This window comes from Sceloporus undulatus, chromosome 1 (assembly GCF_019175285.1).
Source record: "Sceloporus undulatus isolate JIND9_A2432 ecotype Alabama chromosome 1, SceUnd_v1.1, whole genome shotgun sequence".
NCBI classification, from domain to species: Eukaryota; Metazoa; Chordata; class Lepidosauria; order Squamata; family Phrynosomatidae; genus Sceloporus; species Sceloporus undulatus.
The window spans coordinates 139,521,246-139,540,178 of NC_056522.1; the positions used below are offsets into that span (position 1 = coordinate 139,521,246).

The 18,933-nt window shown below is 38.8% G+C and overlaps 1 protein-coding gene across 2 annotated transcripts in view; it reads right to left on the bottom strand.

The window, feature by feature from the left end:
* CSMD1 (CUB and Sushi multiple domains 1) overlaps positions 1-18,933 on the bottom strand; it is a 1,231,469-nt gene that overhangs the window by 104,141 nt on the left and 1,108,395 nt on the right. For both annotated transcript variants that reach the window (XM_042480556.1, XM_042480547.1), the window contains exons 43-46: positions 12,356-12,533; positions 6,088-6,233; positions 3,728-3,808; positions 1,249-1,362 (exon numbers count right to left, since the gene is read on the bottom strand). In XM_042480556.1, coding sequence (XP_042336490.1) covers positions 1,249-1,362; positions 3,728-3,808; positions 6,088-6,233; positions 12,356-12,533 — 519 coding nt within the window. The remainder of the gene's footprint in view (positions 1-1,248; positions 1,363-3,727; positions 3,809-6,087; positions 6,234-12,355; positions 12,534-18,933) is intronic.

Below are 18,933 nucleotides of genomic sequence, written 5' to 3' on the forward strand. Positions count from 1 at the left end.
CACAATGCTTATAACTATAATAATAATAATAATAATAATAATAATAATAATAATAATAATAATAATAATAATAAAGCTTTTATTTATATACCACTTTTCCTCCAGATCAAAGTGGTGTACATACGATAAAATTATTACACATGTCAAATACAATATTAAAAACAATTATAAAAACAATTGTAAACATTCAGTTTTAAAAACAATACAACTAGGATAGTCGGGATATCAATTATGGGTAGTCGTGCAATCTGGTTGGGGAATACTTTCTTACAAAGGATCGGGAGGGTATGCTAATTGGAAGAGATGAGTTTTTAATGCCTTCTTGAAGGCTTCCAATGTACAGCTGGATTGGATCTCCTCCGGGAGTGCATTCCAGTGAGTCGGAGCCGTCATTGTATAAGCTCTTTGGTGAGTCGTTACCAATCTCACCTTGGGGTGTTCAAGCAACAATTTCCCCATTGTTCTGAGGGTGCAGGGAGGATTTTGTAGGGAGAGGCGTTCCCTCAAGTAACTCGGGCCCAAGCCATACAGTATAGGGCTTTATAGGTAATAACCAACATTTTGTATTGGGCCCGGAAGCGAATTGGCAGCCAGTGAAGAGATTTTAATACAAGTGTTATATGGTCCGCCCTTGGGATTTCAGTGACCAATCTGGCTGCAGCGTTTTGAACCAATTGAAGCTTCCTCCAGTTACTTATCCCCCAGTTACTTATGAAATATTATCCTGGGCTTGTATCAAACAGTAGCACAAGGCCTGGTGTATTGGTGGTTGAGCATCTTATTTTCTGCTTTTGTATTTTATTGAAATTTTATCGATAAATTTGATATTTTATCTATAGCTTTGGCAGAGAATGATACAAGTCATGGAGGAATTTTGCAAACATGAGATTTCCCTTGTTTTTTGCAGTGCTCTTTTTTTTGTACATTCTCTTGTCCTTTACAAACAAAAATATATCTTCATTTAATAAAATAAAAATAAACCCTTCTGAAGAAGCCCACTTTTGTTAAAATATTTTTAAGGGGGGGGGAGCAATGTATCCATAATAGAATGAATTCTGAAGTGCTCAAACATATTATTTATTTCAGTTTCCAGACATTTCAAAATGGTTAATGGTATTATAGAGAGATCAGATTTCAAAGTTTGTCATGATTCCTCATACTTATCATCTCCTTCATAAAAAACACTTTATACCTAAACTGTAAGAAATGAAAATGCTACTATAGGTCCAAGAACTACTGGATACATACCTTCGCAAAATGGAGGGGAACCCTCAAACTGGAGCTGTGCTTTTAGCTTACAGAACATCATGTCATTTCCAACCAGGGTATAGCCAGGATGACACTTGTACTTGGCAAAGTCCCCTGAAATAATGTATAATGTAAAGATGTAAATGAATTCTATATTTATTTATATAATTATGATTGTATATTCTCTCACACACAACATGGTCCCTATGTGGCTTATAGCAATGAAAACAAATTAATAGGCAGGACAGAGGAAGAGCAGGTTTTGAATACTGCTGGACTATGGAAACCCACTGAATGACCTTGGGGAAATCACATTCTCTCATCCAAAGAGGAAGGCAATGACAAACCTCGTCTGAATCTCTTATCTACACTTTTGGCAGACAATGATAGAAGTCATGCCAAGAAAACTATGGCCTGTTCCGCACAGGCAAAAAGTATGTGCTCGGCACATACTAGGGTTAGAAAGGGGCGTCCTTTCCGGACGCCCCTAACCCTAGTACGCACCGAGCACATACAAAATGGCGGTGCCCATTCTACATGGGCGCCGCCATCTTGATGTAGCGGACACTTAGCGTCCACACGTCTCAGCACCATTATGATGCTGCAAGTGCACCATTGGCGCTTTGCGGCATCATAATGGCGCTGCAAAAAGAAACTGCTTTTTGCGGCTTCTTTTTGCTGCGCGGAGCAGTTGCGCAGTTTGGCCACTGAGGTTGCTCCACACAGCAAATGAGGGTGCTTTCCAGACCGCCCTTTAGGGCGGTCTGGAAAGCGCCTATGTGATGGGGGTCGATTCAGACTATGCAATTATAGCACTATTATTTCACTTTAAATCCATGGTTCTGTCCTACAGAATCCTGGGACTGTAAGTATAAGGAGCTGGATTTACAATTTTCTGCCAAACTGCAAACTCCAGGATTCTGTTGGATGGACCCATAATAGTGCTATAACGTGAATAGGCCTAAGGTCACCATAAATGGAAGTCAAGTGGAAGGCTTGACATAACTAAACCCCTTCTCCTTAATGTTAAATATGCATCTTGTCCATAAACCAGCTATTTTTCATTTTGGTCCATTTGTTAGACCCTGAAATGTTTCCCCTCCCCTAAAAAATCCTGTAGATTTCTTAAGATTAAGTCTGGATCAGGCAGATTAAGCATAAAATCTATTCAACCCAATTTTGGAATATGTGTTTACGATTGTAACTACCAGTCAAAGGACCTCAAGTGAACTCAGTTCACACTGTGGTATCTACCTACGTAAACTTTTTCAACATTTATTGTGCTGGACTAAAATGCCTATGATTCCAATATAGCAATGCCAATGGTCAGGGACGATGGGAGCTATAGTTCAATATCTGGAAACCTAAATTTTGCAGCCTTTCTGGAAACTATGTGTGTTTTTTTAAAGGCCACTAATATGTATCCAGGATCTATATGTTTTCCATATAGGAATCATGTTGTAGATGTCCCATGACTCATTGTAAATTATTGGATAGCAGGAAGCAGATATATCTTTATCCACCAGTATTCAGTACATTTGATTTTCTAAACTCTCCTTTAAGCTTTAAAAAGGGTGGAAAAGTTTGCCCAATTCAGTTTAACTCAGCTCCTTGCTTTTCAAAACTTAACTCCATATCATTCTTTTTCTGCATCATTTTGTATATATTTTTTAAAAACATCCTGTATAAAATGATACACATTGTTCCATATTTCGCATAATATATCTGTTTTTACCCACCTTTTCCTAATCTGCACAGTTTGCAATTAATTTCCCCTACTATAACATATTTTTTAAAAAATTGTTTCCATGGATATATGCATTTTATTGCACTTTTCACGAATCAATGCATTTGCATGAAATTTCTTATTGAAGAACTGTAATGAAACATTTGGAACAATGTGAATATCACAATGCAACTGTGTTGGTTTGTGTATTGGTTCACAACAACCGCATCTGAAATGAAGAAATAATCAGGTTTGACACCATTTTAACTACCATGGTTCAATGCTATGGAATTATGGGAACTGTAGTTTTGTGAGACATTTAGTATTCTCTGTGAGAGAGCTCTGGTGTCACAACAAACTACAAATCCCAGGATTCCACAGCACTGAGCCATGGCAGTTAAAGTGGTGTCAAACTAGATTATTTCTGCAGTGCTGATGCAGCCAACATGTAACTTAGGTAAGTGCACATTAAAATATAAACCAAACTAATTTCTTTCCTATTCCTCATTTTCAAGGATATAAATCCTCTTCCCCTCAGATTCTTTAATGAGAGTACTTCCAATGAGTTACACTTCAGTGTGTGAGGTGGAGGTCCACAGCTGTCGGCACAGGTGAAATGTTATCCATAACTATTTTAAACTAAGAATAATTTTTAAAAAAACCCTTCAGGTATATCAGTAATATTGTTTAGATAGAGGTCTCAACAAAGAGGACAAATGTGTAAACTGTGTTGAAACAAGCATCAATTATCACCTATTTCAAAATCATCATCTTCTGTAAGGAGGTCAGCTTGTGGAACTGCTGGGGGAGGCTGGCACTTCTTAAGCTGATATGCTAGAAAATTAAATAAAAACTGCATTAGCACTTGTTTGAAAACAAGCCTCATTTTAAGTTGGCAGCTCTAGTTGTCACATCAGTTGCAAGACAGGCAAACTGGCAACCAATAATCTTAGCTCAATAGCTCAATGATTATACATGAGCCTATACAACCAAGAAAAATCATGGGCTATAGTGTGTCCGCATACCTTTGATTGACACTTTTGGCATCGTTCTTTAAATAAAAGGTTAACATGCTTTAAGTGATACATTCATACATATCTACTTAGCTTGTTCAGATGTGGAGACTTTTTTTAAATTAAAAATTAATACATTGTAAAACAAAACATGACAACAAACAGTACACCAAAACATCAATAAAGACAATAACCTAGATAAGGCCCTGAAAATTATATATAAATGGTGTATTCAGGGATTCTGAAAGACATCTTTCCATAAAGATTTAGCTAAAATTGAGGGATGACTAGAGACTAAATCTTGCTGGATGTATTCAATAAATGGGTGCCAAATCTTATGAAAGGTCACAATCCAGAGTGTAAGCCTCTCACTCTGTTGTTATTATCTGCCATTTTCTCCACTAGCCACAAGTCCCAGAGTCTAGTCCACCATCCTGCAATATTCAACTTTCCAGTTTTCCAGTTCCTGGCTATCTCAAGCCTGGCAACAGCCAGAAGCAAACTAATACGTTCTTTATAGGCTTTATTTTCATTCATAAAAATGGAGAACAGGAGCTGGAGTGGGGATAATTGTACACTTTGTTTAGTGATCTTGAAGGTCAGTTGTAAAATTTCGCTCCAGAACTCATACACTAAGGGACAATCCAGCCACATAAGTACAAAGGTTCCCCTACCTTCACAACCCCTCCAGCATTTTGGATTAGCATTGGTAGATACACGAGCCAATTTGACTGGAGTGAGGTACCATTGATGGACTAACTTGATAGTATTCTCTTTAATGGCAATGGATCTAGTGTTAAATGGTAAATGAGTAGATTTATTTTCCCAGGACTTACTACACATGCAAATCACTCCTGCATTCCTGGGCTCACACAGTATATAAGTACCCACTTGTTCCAGGCAAGCATTCTCTGAAGATGCCAGCCACAGATGCTGGCAAAATGTCAGGAAGAAAATCTTCTAGAGCATGGCCACATAGCCTGAAAAACCCAGAAAAAACTAACCAATTCTAGTGTTTGCAATTAGTTGAGCAAACACAAGAGATCCCAACCAGGAACACAGGCATGGTTGCTGAATGGGAGTTGTTGTTGCAACTACTTCAGTTGACCACAGTGATTCTCTTTGCATATTCATACACTTATGTACAACTGATTTGCTGCAGAGAAGGGGACAATGTTGGGCAGAAGCAATGCAGCATTGTACAGTGCCATACTGTTTGTGGATTGCATAGATCGGCGTGTATACATGCGCGCGCGCACACACACACACAGACATATTGTGAAAAACAACCATCATTTTCATCCTGATAGACACACATACACAACTGTTGGTTGATGCCAGTGAAGCAATAAATCTATGGGTTTTAGACAAAATCTTAATGAAGCAATCCAAGGTACTGAATGTATTTTGAGGATAGGTTATAGTATAGTGTGAAACCCAGAGCAAATTCACTATGCACTGACAGGGAAGCCACAAGCCACCATTGTTCACTGACCTCTCTTCTTTCTTGCCATACCAACATTTTACAACTAGAGTTCTTGCTACGTTACTTAAAATTAAAATGGTTTCCTTCACCAGGAGCAAAGACTATAACAAAAAGAATCTCAAATAAACCCATGATGTCACCTTCAAAGTCCTGTGCCACTTAATTTTCCCCTCTTTGGGTTCCTTATTTCTAACTATGTATCTCTAAATCCTGAAGTTGTTCAAAAGCTCTGTGAAAATGTCCCATGGTTGAATGACTGAAAAATTCTTGATGGGCTATGAGGATATTACTGTTTCTTGAAGGAGGAGGAGGAGGAGGAATCCTTAAGACTCACTAAGGAGAGCTTGCCCTGGGTTAAGTGGGCCAGAGTTTTTCCATTAAAATATTAAGAAACAAGAAACTCTGTATTAAATATTTAACACTCATTTTGCTGCGGATAATAAAGACCGATACTCTAGAGGTTTTACTAAATGAAAATATCATGCCAATTAAGCCAATCTAATTTATTTTAACATCAGTAGGCAGAAAATACCCTTTTAAATCTCCACATGCTTCCTCCTTATATCTCTTTCACACACATATGATTTGGAAGATGAGAAGGAGAAAATACTGACCATGAAAATTGAGAACAAAGAACCCTCCAGTGGAGAAATCACTGTGAAACTTCAGAAGGACTTGATTGCTTGAGCTATAAGCTGTCTCAAGAGCTGTATTCCCACTGAACACTCCCAGTTGAGGTGAATTTTGGTCCGGGCCATCCCTAAGGACCAAGAGAAAGAAAGCATTGTCAGCGAAAGCCTATAATTACAGTTTAAATTAACTCTATTTTTTTCTTGCTGGTAGCTTTAAATCTTCAAGAAGGCAGTTTAATCCTAACAATTGTGGCATGGAAATTCATTTGTATTCTAATCTATGGAGACAATTAAGTCCTCCTAATGTGAAAGCTGACCTTTCAGAGGACGGTTGGGAAGCTATGCAGTATAGCAACATTTGTATTAGAGTGTTGTGCAGTTTGCCTTAGGATCACTTGAGATCCTTCTTGCTGACGATGATATCTATCGTTCAGATACACACATGTATGTGCATGCACAGGCATATTAAAAAATCACTGCTTGTAATGCTTTATGTAATTTGGGTCATCTAGGCATGATGACCCAAATTACATAAAATATTACAAGTGCTGCAAGCACTGAGCAATCCCCTAGAGAGAGCTCATTTTCAATGTGAAACTGAAATGTCAAATGTTCCCCCTGAAATGTCAAATTTCATAATTTGCACAAAATAATAATAAAGTAAAAAAAATAAAAAAGTATATTTTTTGTAAAATTGCTGTTTCTGCACACAACCAGTGTCTTCTCTCTTTGTTTTCTTCGTGCTAAGCACACACAAAGACATAACAGGACAGGCAGACTGATGTTTTTACTATTACTAATTCACAGAACAAGGCAACAATTTGTGAAGTTGAAGGCTTTCATGGCCAGCATCCATAGTTTTTTGTGGCTTTTTGGGGCTATGTGGCCATGTTCTAGAAGAATTTGTTCCTCATATGTCGCCAGCATCTGTGGCTGGCATCTTCTAGAACATGGCCACATAGCCACAAACCCCCACAAAAAACTAAAGCAACAACAACAACAACAATAATAATTTGTTTTATTTATATACCGCTATTCCAAACATCATAGCGGTGAACAGCAAGTAAGCTAACAAGATTTATATTTCCCTATACTGCACATTATACAGAAATGTAAACCCTTGTAAAATTCTTGGAGACAGGCAACAACAGCCACCTCTCTCACAGCAGTTTGTGGTGAGCAGAAAACTCTTAGAATTTTCATGTGACCTACAGCAGGACAATGTTAGAATGTACAACCATAATGTGCATTCCCTTTTGATATTATTTTGTTGTGCACCTTCAAGCCATTTCCAACATATGGCAACCCTAAGCAAACCTATCACAGGGTTTTCTTTGACAAAATTTTTTCAGAGGTGGCTTGCCTTTACCTTCCTTGGAGATTGAGAGAGTGTGAGTTGGCCAAGGTAATCCAGTGAGTTTCCACGGCTGAGCAGTAATTCAAAACATGGTCTCTGGACTCACCCTGGCTCTCATTTTAATGAAACTTAGAATCATAGTATATTTTCTCTTTGTCAAAGAAACAAAATTGAATGACATGTTTATATTTAGTTAGAAGGAACAAAATATATATATTTTCAACCAGCTGAGTATGTTCTTCAAGAAAAAAAAACATAGTATGGTGTGTCATGTCATCAACTGAAGACACTTTAGCTAAATATAAGACAGTGAAAAACAAAGGCCATGTTCTCACAAAATGCTAAGCCAGATGTCTTCACAATTCAAGTACAGTCAGCCTTCCATAGTCATGGATTCTGCATCCCTAGGATTCAACCATCAATGGCCTGAATACACACACACACACCAAAATGCAAACCTTGATTTGGCCATTTTTATATACTGTAAGGGGTACCATTTTCCTATGCTATCCTCTATAACAGGACTTGAGCATCCATGGATTTTGGTATTTATGGGGGTCCTGGAATGAAGCCCCAGTAGATCCCAAAGGTCCACTGTATGCTAATAAGGTGACTTGGCTCCCAGGATCACGATTAAGATATAACTACTTTTCTTCACTAGTACCTTTTCAGTTTGTTTAGCCTCTTTTGCTTGCAGAGGCAGATTCAAGTGAAAGTGAGGGGGATGAGCGAATATACACTCTTGTTATGAAAGGCAGCCCTGTATTTTGAGGCATTCTACCTTAAAGATCTGTGAGAATTTGACCAATGCATTCACATTAGAGAAAAGTAAGTCAGACCTACCTAAATACTCCAGCACTACTCAGAATTAACAGTGTGCCTATGAGCTCATGCTCTGATCAAATTTGTTTTCCATTCCAGTTGTAGAGCTGAACAAATATTCATTCCTAGTATTACAACATAATTTGAGGCAATGGACAGGGGTGAGAACTCTGTTGCTTTAATTTGAGAATGAGATGATCTGCATATGTCAAAAGTTCCTTCAAGATAATGTTGTGAGTAAAAGGAGCACCCTATGCATACATAGATGGAAGGACAAGTCCTTAAGCCGACTTTTCTAAAACTTGATGGGGGGGGGGAGTGAAATCATTTCTAACTATATAACAGAACTGCATCCCATTGATAGTGACAGTATATAACCATATTCCATGGATGTAATTGGATGTGGGTCTGATTTATGATAGCCAACTGATTTGTGAGATGCATATAGAAGAGCCAGAATGGTGTAGTGGTTTGAGAATTGGACTATGACTCTGCAGAACAGGTTTCGAATCCCCACTTGGCCATGGAACCCCCCAATGGGTGACCTTGGGCAAATCACACTCTCAGCCTCAGAAGATGCCAATGATAAAACCTCTCATAACAAATCTTGCCAAGCAAACCCTATGATACATTTGCCTTAGGGTCACCATAAGTTGTAAACAACTTGAAGGCACATAACAGCAACAACAATGACATGCACAAAGAAACTTGCTGATGTGTACCAGTCCCTCCAAGGTAAATGTGTAGACTCTTTTGGTTGAATCCTCATTTGCAGAGGGGGTGTATAAGACTGTATATCATTTTTAAAAAAGACACTGTTACTAACCAAAAAAAGTTCATTACTTAAGAGTTAATTTTTGGCATAACTCCAGTTATCTTAAGGACAAATTTTTTCATATATTTTATATTAAACTTCCATGTTGTACCCTGCCACATAAAGGAAGAACAAATATTTCAGATTATTAGACACCAGTATCATACTATGAAGCTTCTGCGCTACCAGGTACCTGGGATTTTGCTGTTTAATTTTTCTATTAAATATTTTATATTTCCTCATGCCTTTATCAATTAAAGAGCAGGTTTCTTTAGTGAGGCAAATGGTGGAATAGATATAAAGATGTCACTTTAAGGTGGAGTTCTTTATCAATGAAAAGAGTGACAACTTAATGTAAAGTCATAAGCTGTTTAGATCTCTGCAGTAGTTTTAATCCTTTCAATACAAACTTGAAGAAAAGGACATTGTAGTTCAAAGAGGTCTGTCTCACCAATCTGCCATCTAATCCTTAGAACGTGTATTGTGAGAAAAGAAGGTTCTGAAAAATTTAATACATTTTTTTCCAAAGCAAAGATCTCTAAATGGCAGTGGCATTTCTAGGACTCAACATTTGGGCTGGCATATGGATGGGAAAACATTTGCCTCTGGGAGTGTTACTGCCCCATGTTTTCCCTCACAACTGAAAGCATGGTTAATTTTAATTGCTAATGTGACAAAAAATAGTGTGTGGTACTGTTGCATTTTGATTGTATCTGGCTAGGCATATAAAATTATGACATGTAAATTTATAATCCACTCATATCAAGTCACGCAGGAGGGGGCAGAATAAAAATACAAAATGTCCCTTGCAATACATTCAAGAAAGACTTAAGTAATATCACTAGCTTCAGCCCAGGTACTGAGTACTCATTTTTCTCTGCTAAAAATTATTGTCATCATTATCATGCTTTTATCCCACCTTTTTGGTAATGTAGCTAACAATGCTCAGTTAACAAAACACAATAGAATAAAAAGCAAAAATACCATTAGAAAAAAATAACTAAGAACATTAAGAGGTTAAAACAACAGTCTGAAGGTATCCAGTCAAATAATAAAATCAACCTCCCAAGAGAGGAAAGACACTTTTCCAAAAATTCTTCATAAAATGAGGGTTTGGTATAGCCCTAAGGCTTCATCAGGCAGCAAAGTCTCGGCACAGACCTCTGCTTGGTCCCATATTCCAAACAGGTACACTGCAAAGGTTATTGGGGCATGTAGGAAGACCTCTAATTGACCATGCTGATAAGTAGGCATGCTCAGACAGGAGACAACCACCAGAATTCATTGAGACAGTTATGAATGTGTAACCTAGAGTAATACAGTAGTTACTGCTTCATTGTAATGATCAGTATTTCTCTATTTCAGGGGATATGTAGGGGGCGTGTAAATCCCCCAATCCCTGCTTACTTGGCACTAACCACTGTGATCAATATGGGTATGTTCCCTTGTCAATCAGGATGCAGCTGACTGACATTCCCACCCACCCTTCATGTGAACATCTCCACTGTGTGGGGGATTATATTAGCAATAGCACTAGGATTTGCATTTCTGTACTGCTTTCATATTGAACTAAGCAGTCTCTAAGCAATTTACATGGTGTATGCCAATTGCCCCTAACAATTTGGGTACTCCTTTTACTGACCTACAAAAGGATGGAAGGCTGAGTCAACCTTGGAGCCCCTCAGGTTCAAACTCACAATGTTGTGGCCACAGTGCTGGCATTTAACCACTGCGCCACCAGTGTGGGGACCCTGTCCCTGCCTGTCATGATGGAGATCATTCATGGGATGGAGCAGGAACATCAGTTAGCTGCTTCTTGATTAGCAGTGGAACAGACCCTGTCAATTGCAGCAGCTGCTACCTGTAAGTGGAAATTGGGGAAGCTGGGTCAGGAGATACTATATAGCTGATAGAGAATTCTGACCATTGGTTCTTCAAATATCCTGGTTCCAAATTGTGAAGGGCTTTAAAGGATAGAGCCAAATTGGAAACCATTGTAAGTGGATTCAATAGGGACGTCTCTTATTACCATTAAGTAGCTCCAAATAAGAACATGGCTGTGTTCTTCAAAGTCAACTTTCAAACCCTTGGTATAGGAAACTATGGTTTCCCAGATGTTATAAAATGAGCACATATATTACTGTAGTGAGATCTGCTGCTGTGGCCATTTACCCACAGCCAATACCTTAACAGTCAGGAACAAGGCTGAGTCCAGAACCACCCACAAATAGAAAACAACACACCTATGTTTTCAAGGGGAGTAAGAAGCACCTTTGCCTTATCTAACATAGACTTCAGTTAGGGCATGTTTACATGGGCCAAATAAACTGGTTTCTTCCCGCTTTCACGGCATCCTGTCTTTACAACACAGGAACAGAGTCCCAATTCAAGAGCAGACTGTCTTAATGACATGAGGCCAATTAACACTGAATCAGGCTCACCCCTCTCTTAAATTGGATTAAGATGATTTGTCTTTTGTCAGTCAGGAGGAATACCAGGTAGGTGTTTACATATTTGCCCCACTGTGCCAGCCAGCACCAGCACCACTAGTGTGAGTTGGCCTCTGTGAGATCACCATGGGTCACCCAGCAATTCGATCAATACTGGTTGCCTCATTTTCAGCCTTAGAGGGAACAATTTGCTTCAGCAGTAGTAGTGTAAGGAACACATCAGGACCTTGTGTGCATCGCTCTGGAGTGCAGAGATACTGTGGGGGGGGGGGGGATATTCATGGGAGGTCGGGGGCCAGAATACTCTAGGAACAACCCAGACAATTCTGGTTAGTGTAGACCCACCATAAGTCTAAATGCAGTCCATGAGGGTCTTCAAACAACAGTTCAAGACTCTGAGGGTCAGTTTAGGTTACCTGGATTATGATGGAAAAAGAGAAACAGAACTACTCATTCTTTGCATATTAATGCACAACATTATGTTATCCTTTTGCTAAATTGTACTACATCAGGCCTTAAGCAGGAAGTGAATTCATTTGTGAGATGTTCTCCAGTGAAACTGGAACTCCATTCCTTAGCTTTCAGCTTCATGATGGGAAAAGGTTAGCTTTTGCTCTATGTTTCACATTCAGTTTGCCAGTTAGTAAAAAAAATTGCAAGAAAAAAATCTACTGCATGGGAAACTATCTGAGCATAAATACACATGCTCGCATATCACACTACTCTGAGATCATTGCTGTATTCAAATGGATAAAAAGTACAGATTAAACAGAATATGAGTCTCCATGGTAACAAATGGTAACATACCAAACTGCAATGTAGTCATTCACCAGTTCTGTTTGGAGCAACGTGAAATTGATATAGATACCATGGCCCTGGGGTACAGTAATTAGCCATGTACAATCTTTTGAATTTGGATATTCATCTGGAAATCCTGGGGAGTACACTGTACCATTCTGAGATGTTACATTATAACCACAAGGAGCTGAAAAAGAGAAGAGAAATGTTAAGCAGTAGGTACACTGTTGAAGACAGAATACTGACTTATCTCAAGTTGAACCTTAACCTTAACCTCGTAGATCTGTGGATGGGTTTCAGTAAGGCCATAAACTCAGTGGGAAAAACAAAAGTCATTCGATTTCTTTCTTGTTACTTTGAATTTTTCCTCTCATGGAGAAAGAAAAAAAAAACAATTTAGTCTTTTTCAACTGTTCAGTTTTGTAGGAAAAAAATTCCAGACAATACTATAATATAATTGCATGAAAATGTTTAAGTTATATGTACTTTTCTTGAAAAATTAGCCATAGCTTTCATCAGATCCTCAGAGTGTACTGTGACCCCCACCCTCTCACCCAAAAATAAATTTAAGAAACACTATTTTAAGACATAATAATTCAGATCTTCAAGAAAAGAAAGTCTCCAAGTTGGCTCTATTTCCCCCCCCCCCAAAATATAAAACAATATGAAATTACAGTAATAAAATAAAAATAACTATACAAAATCAGTAACAGACCCAGCTTTTTAAAATTAAAAATAACCATATACCACTGAAAGCTTGGGAAGTGTTTTAAGGAGAACAGGCTAAGGGGGGGATACAGACGGTGAGAAAGGAGCACGAAGAGGCCACCCCTTCTACAGAGACTGTAGCAACCAAACGGTGCGGCCTCTGGGAGCCCTAAAAAGAACCTGCTCCTGGTGAGTTCTTTCTAGAGCATGCGCCAGGCGCCACTGACATACCCATGTGCATGGGGCGAGCCATTCTGGCACGGTAGGGCTCGGGAGCGTGGATGCTCTGCACTCCTGAGCCCTAAAATCGGCCCCAGGTCAGCGCTTTACACCAGTCTGTATCGGGCCTAAGTGACAAAGAGGGATGCCGCAAAACAGGAGTAGGGAAATGCTTTCAACATAAATGTTTTATCTCTGTGGTTGCTCCCAGACTCTGGACTTTATCACATGGAGAAAATCAGGGGTTTAAATACCGATTATCCAGTAAAAATCAGGCAATCATAATTAACATTTTCACATGATGTTGCAATTAAAGTTGTAATTAAAGAGCAACAAATCATTCACAGGGAACCCCTGTGAAAATGGTAGCAGCTGCCATGCAGCAATCTGCCCTGCCTCTCCATCCTTGAATCCAGTGTGGATCTATTTTCTACAATGAAGAAAACTTCAGAAAACTTTTTTAAAAATCTAGAGAAATCCAAGAGTTTTTAAAACTTGGGTTAAAGGGGGGTATACCCTGAGTTTGCTGCAGATAGCACCTTATGATCTGTATTCTGATTGCACCAGATTTGGGGAAAATATTGTGAGTTGTGTGAACTGATTGTGCTAGACGGGGGAGGGGCTGTCAAGAATTTTCCCTCCTGTAGATGAGCCCCTAAGTAACTTATCCTGGCCTGACTCCCACCCAAGAAACCCATTTTCCCAAGCAGCACTCACATGGAGAGACGGAACTCTGTTCTGCTAAACAATCAGGGTGCAGGAGGATGACATTTCTACCCTTCATCATTGAGTGATGCTGGGACAGTGAGTCCAACTTCTGATTGTCACAAAAGGTGGAAACGTTTTCCTGTGCCCTGATCACCAACTGAATCTTTTGGTGTGGCTGCTGCCTGTAAAATGGATTTGGGAGGGCATTTACAATCATGGCAATAGTTCCATGATGGCAACTTACACAGAATTAGTGAATATGGGGCAGTTACAAATCCATAATTCTATATTATGAATCTGTAACTACATTACAGAATGCTAGTCGTACTCGATAAATTATATATATATATATATATATATATATATATATATATATATATATATATATATATATATAAAAAAAAACAATTTTGTTTTTATGAGAATAGCCCTGGTAGCTCATTATTATTATTAACCTTTATTTATAAAGCGCTGTAAATTTACACAGCGCAGTACATACAATCTTTTTAATTGGACGGTTCCCTGCCCTCAGGCTTACAATCGCAGGGGTTAAATGCCTGTCCTGCAGCCACTCACTCACAAACTATAAGGTTGCAAGTTCAGTACAGCCTTGCATCCTTCTGAGATTGCTAAAATGAGTACTCAGATTATTGGGGGCAATTCATTTACACTTTATAAACTGCGTAGTGAGTGCTTAAGTGCACTGATAAGCGATAAAGAAATGTATTTGCTATTGCTGTTGCTAAATAATGGAAGTATTGTTTTAAAAGTAACTTGAAGATATTAAGACAGAATTATGTAACCATGTCAAGCTGAAGTGGAATGAAAGAAGAGTAATTGCTAGGTTCAGGTGAATACATTTGGAGGTCATTCCAGAACTGGCCTGCAGAACAGAAATGGCTCCCTCTCTGGTGGCCACTTTCTTAACTTCAGAAACTGTAGATTCCTAGAGCAGGGTCTTTGGAGACCAAGCATGGACAGGTTAATTCAAGGGTAGGCTGTTCTTCAGGTTCCTTAGTCCAGGATTTTTCAGGACTTTATACAGTAACTCAAAACATATTGGCTGTTGCACCCCAATTTGGCTGTTGACCTCTTCTTGAAGGCCTGATTGGTGTCAACATTAGCTTCTTTTGACACCACATAAAGAAATGGCCCTTCATTATGACCTTTGGGGATTCATTTACTTAAAACATGCATATGTATATTTTTAAATTGTTGTACCCTTTTAAGCTGTTATTGTGTTTTATGTTTTCTAAAACTATTTTGTTGTTTTAACCTAGAATGGGCTTGCCTTTGGATGTTCCATGAAATGTTCCATCTTAAACCCATATATAATTTCATGTTATGTCATAAGCAGCACAGTAATATTTCAAATAGAGACATGAAATAGATAAATTGTTTCAAAGGAGGGAGGAATATCTAAATTATTTTATTCATAAGTTGTTGTTTTTTAAAGAAAAATATATACTAAATCACTATGTGTGGTTAAGGGGGGAAATGCCTTTGCTGTTTTATGTAGATGTTTAGGGATGATGGAATTCAATTTGAAGGTTTCCATCTGCCTTTTTTGCATAACAAATTGAGATGATATTGGTCATTTACATTGCTTGGCTTTTCCAGGAATGACCATTTATAGATGCTAGAAAGTTATTTTAATTATAGCATTTTGATATAATCAATTTGAATTCTTGGCATGAGGCAGAATCATTTGCTCTTTTTCTCTGTGTGTAATGTGTGAAGTTTCAAAGTAATTTGGGGTAATTCAGAGCAACAGGACTGAAATGTCTGAGCAATACACTGGATTTAAAATATAAATAAGGCCCCACAGTTTAGCTTTCTAAATCTGTACATGCAGGTGCATGATGGGCAGGCCAACTAACATTATGAACTATGAAAGATATTTGAATAATTGTTGCAAGCAATTATTTGAACACAGGGGCTCCAAAACAAAGAAGCATATGCAAAGAATTTCTTTGAATACCGCTGAAATGCTCTTGATCAGTTGTTTGGTGGGGAAGCAGAGGAGGGAGACTGAAGCAAGGCTGCTGACCTCTCTCCCAAACAGCTGAGCATTGGGATTTTAGCATTTGTTAAAAGGTTCTGTGTGGCCAGCTGAGTCTGTCAAATCAGAGCAACACTATGTGCTTAGGATACATTTCATCATGCTTCTCTACATGCATATAAACCTACTTCCCCACCATCTGGTACCATTTTCCAGGTATAAATTTCACCGTTTCCTGCTGTTTTCACTATCCATGAAAACATATGGAGAAACATTAGAAGGGAAAAAAATTAAACATTCACCACTTCCCAGGCTGTTGTTGCTGTCATGTTAACTTTGGCACGGTACAGACCGCCCAAATCTGCCTAAAGGCAACCGCACGGTCCCTAACCCTAGCACGGCATGGTGGCGTAACAATGGCGGCATCCCGTGTACACGGGAGCCACCATTGTGGCATAAGCGCTGCGTGGTGTCTGCACAGCGCCTCACTTCGCTTACGTTGTGAGTGCGCTATTGGTGCCCTCGTGATGTTCGCTCTGTGGTGCAAAAAGAACCATGTTTTTCTAGGTTCTTTTTACTCCGGAGGGAAGCTGCGTGGTTTGGCGGCTGCAGCTTCCCTCCAGAGGGAACTGGGCTGTACCGCACCATTGCCTTATGGTGACCCTATGAATGAGAGACCTCAAAGTCACACTGTGATGAACAGCTCTGTTCAGGTCTTGCAACCTCAGGGACATGGCTTCCTTCACTGAGTCTGTCCACCAGTAATGGACTCTTTCCCCCTTCTTACTGCCCTCCACCTTACATTCGTCTCTCCACATTTGTATTACATTCGTCTCTCCACATTTGCGGCTTTGACTTTTGCGGATTTGATTATTGTCAGATTTTATTAATATGTTCTCTCTAGGAATTTCTAGGTCCTCCATCGCAACTCTATGGTCAACTTTCACCAAAAGTCACACTGAAGGACCTAAAGAGAACACTCCACTAGGCATTGCTAGCTCCTCCAGCTCAATTCTATGGTCAATGTTTGGCAGATATTGACCACAGAGTTGCACAGAGATTCCTAGATTGTTGTTCTCTCAGGTAAAAACATACTGTTTTTGTTATTTGAAGTTTTTCTACATTCATGGGGGTCCTGTGCCCTTAACCCCAGCAAATGTGGAGGGACGAGAATATTGTAATTTCTAGTAAGTAATGTCTTCTCATGAAATGGCCAAAGTATGACAGCTTCAGTTTAATCATCTGGGCTTCTATGGAGAGCCCAGGCTAGATTTGCTCTATGACCCATTTATTTTGGCAATCCAAGGTATCCACAGAACTCTCCTCAAACACCACATTTCAAATTAGCTGATTCCCCACCCCCACATCAGCGTTTTTCATTTCACAACCACACATAAAGATAAAAAATACAATGACATGAACACACTTCCTAAGACAAAGCGCTAAGGAGGGAATTATTTGTATTGTATTGTATTGTATTATATTAGAGTTGTATTGTATTTTATGTGTGTATTGATTTTTATTACTGTATTATAGTATTGTATTTTTATTGTGTTTGTAAGTCACCTTGATCCTATAGAGGCAGGACATAAAGAAAAATATTATTACTATTATTATCATTATTATTATTCACTTGCTTATTATTTTAAGTGGAGAGAAAGCATGTGATATCAATATGAATCTCAAAATTTGGTATGTGCTTTGGCCTTCGGAATTCATTATTGATGCTGCAAAAAGATGTAGCTCTGCACTATACTTAATGATAGGTTAAGAGTTACTTAGTGTTCTTAATTTCCAGGCTAGGATTACTCTGGTAATGGCTGTGAATGCTTGCTTTTAATAGAAGAGCAAAGATGTGTCTTATCAGAAAAACAAAACAAAACAAAAACCCTATCTGGAGAACTCAACTCTTCTTTTTTTCCTTTCCTTCCTTTTACCACCCATCCACTTTCCTCCAAAAATATTACTGCTGTATTATCCTATCTTCTGTTCTATCTACTTCACTTGGATTGGACGAGAGAAGAAAGATGTTTTTCTCTCAGTGCTGGGACAATATTTTCAAAACTCTCCCCCCCATTTGAGAGGGAGCAGGTTCTTGAGAAACACACAGAAATTTCTGGGTTGGGTAATTTGCAGGCACAGAGACAGCCTCCTTAGATGCCCATCAGATTTGCAATTTCTAGTGCATAACCTTGCCTTATGGTGTCCTTCTTGGAGTATATACTAGACGTGTGCTAAACTAAACACTAAACAACAATCCACCCACCCCAAAAAACTTTTTCAAAACGTTGACTCACTTACAAAAAGGCAGAAAAGGGAGGTGAAACATTCCCACAGATTTAAAAAATGATATTTAGCACAGCTCTCCCTACCTCCAGCATCTGGAGAGTTTATTTAATAGCCCTGGGGAAATATTCTTTAAGAACTGCTGCTATACCCTAAAGGCACCAGATCCCATCTGATCTTCAAAGCTAAGCAGGCTTGGTCCTGGTTAGTACTTGGATGGGAGATCACTAACAAATATCAGGAAGGAACTGGCAAAATCACCTCTGAGTATTCCTTGCCCAAGAAAACCCTATGAAATTCATGGAGCTGCTATAGGCCAACAGGAAATTTGAAGGCATATACTGTATACACACAGCTATATTCTGGACATCATCTGCACATCAATAGCCCAGGGACTACATTTCCAAGGTTTGGGATGAAGAGCGAGTGAACAAAAAATAAGAAATTGGCAGGGGGGCTTGAGGAAGAAAGGAAATAAAATTGACATTATGAATGCATTATGCTGATCATGATGCTATGTGAGGTATGATGGACTTCAGTGTGTTAACAGACTTGGAATAACCCAAGCTATTTTCCAATTTGGAAAACAACAACACCTTGATTTGTTTGATCCCAATCACAAATAAATTGGACCAGGATTTGAAACCTTCCCAAAACATGATTA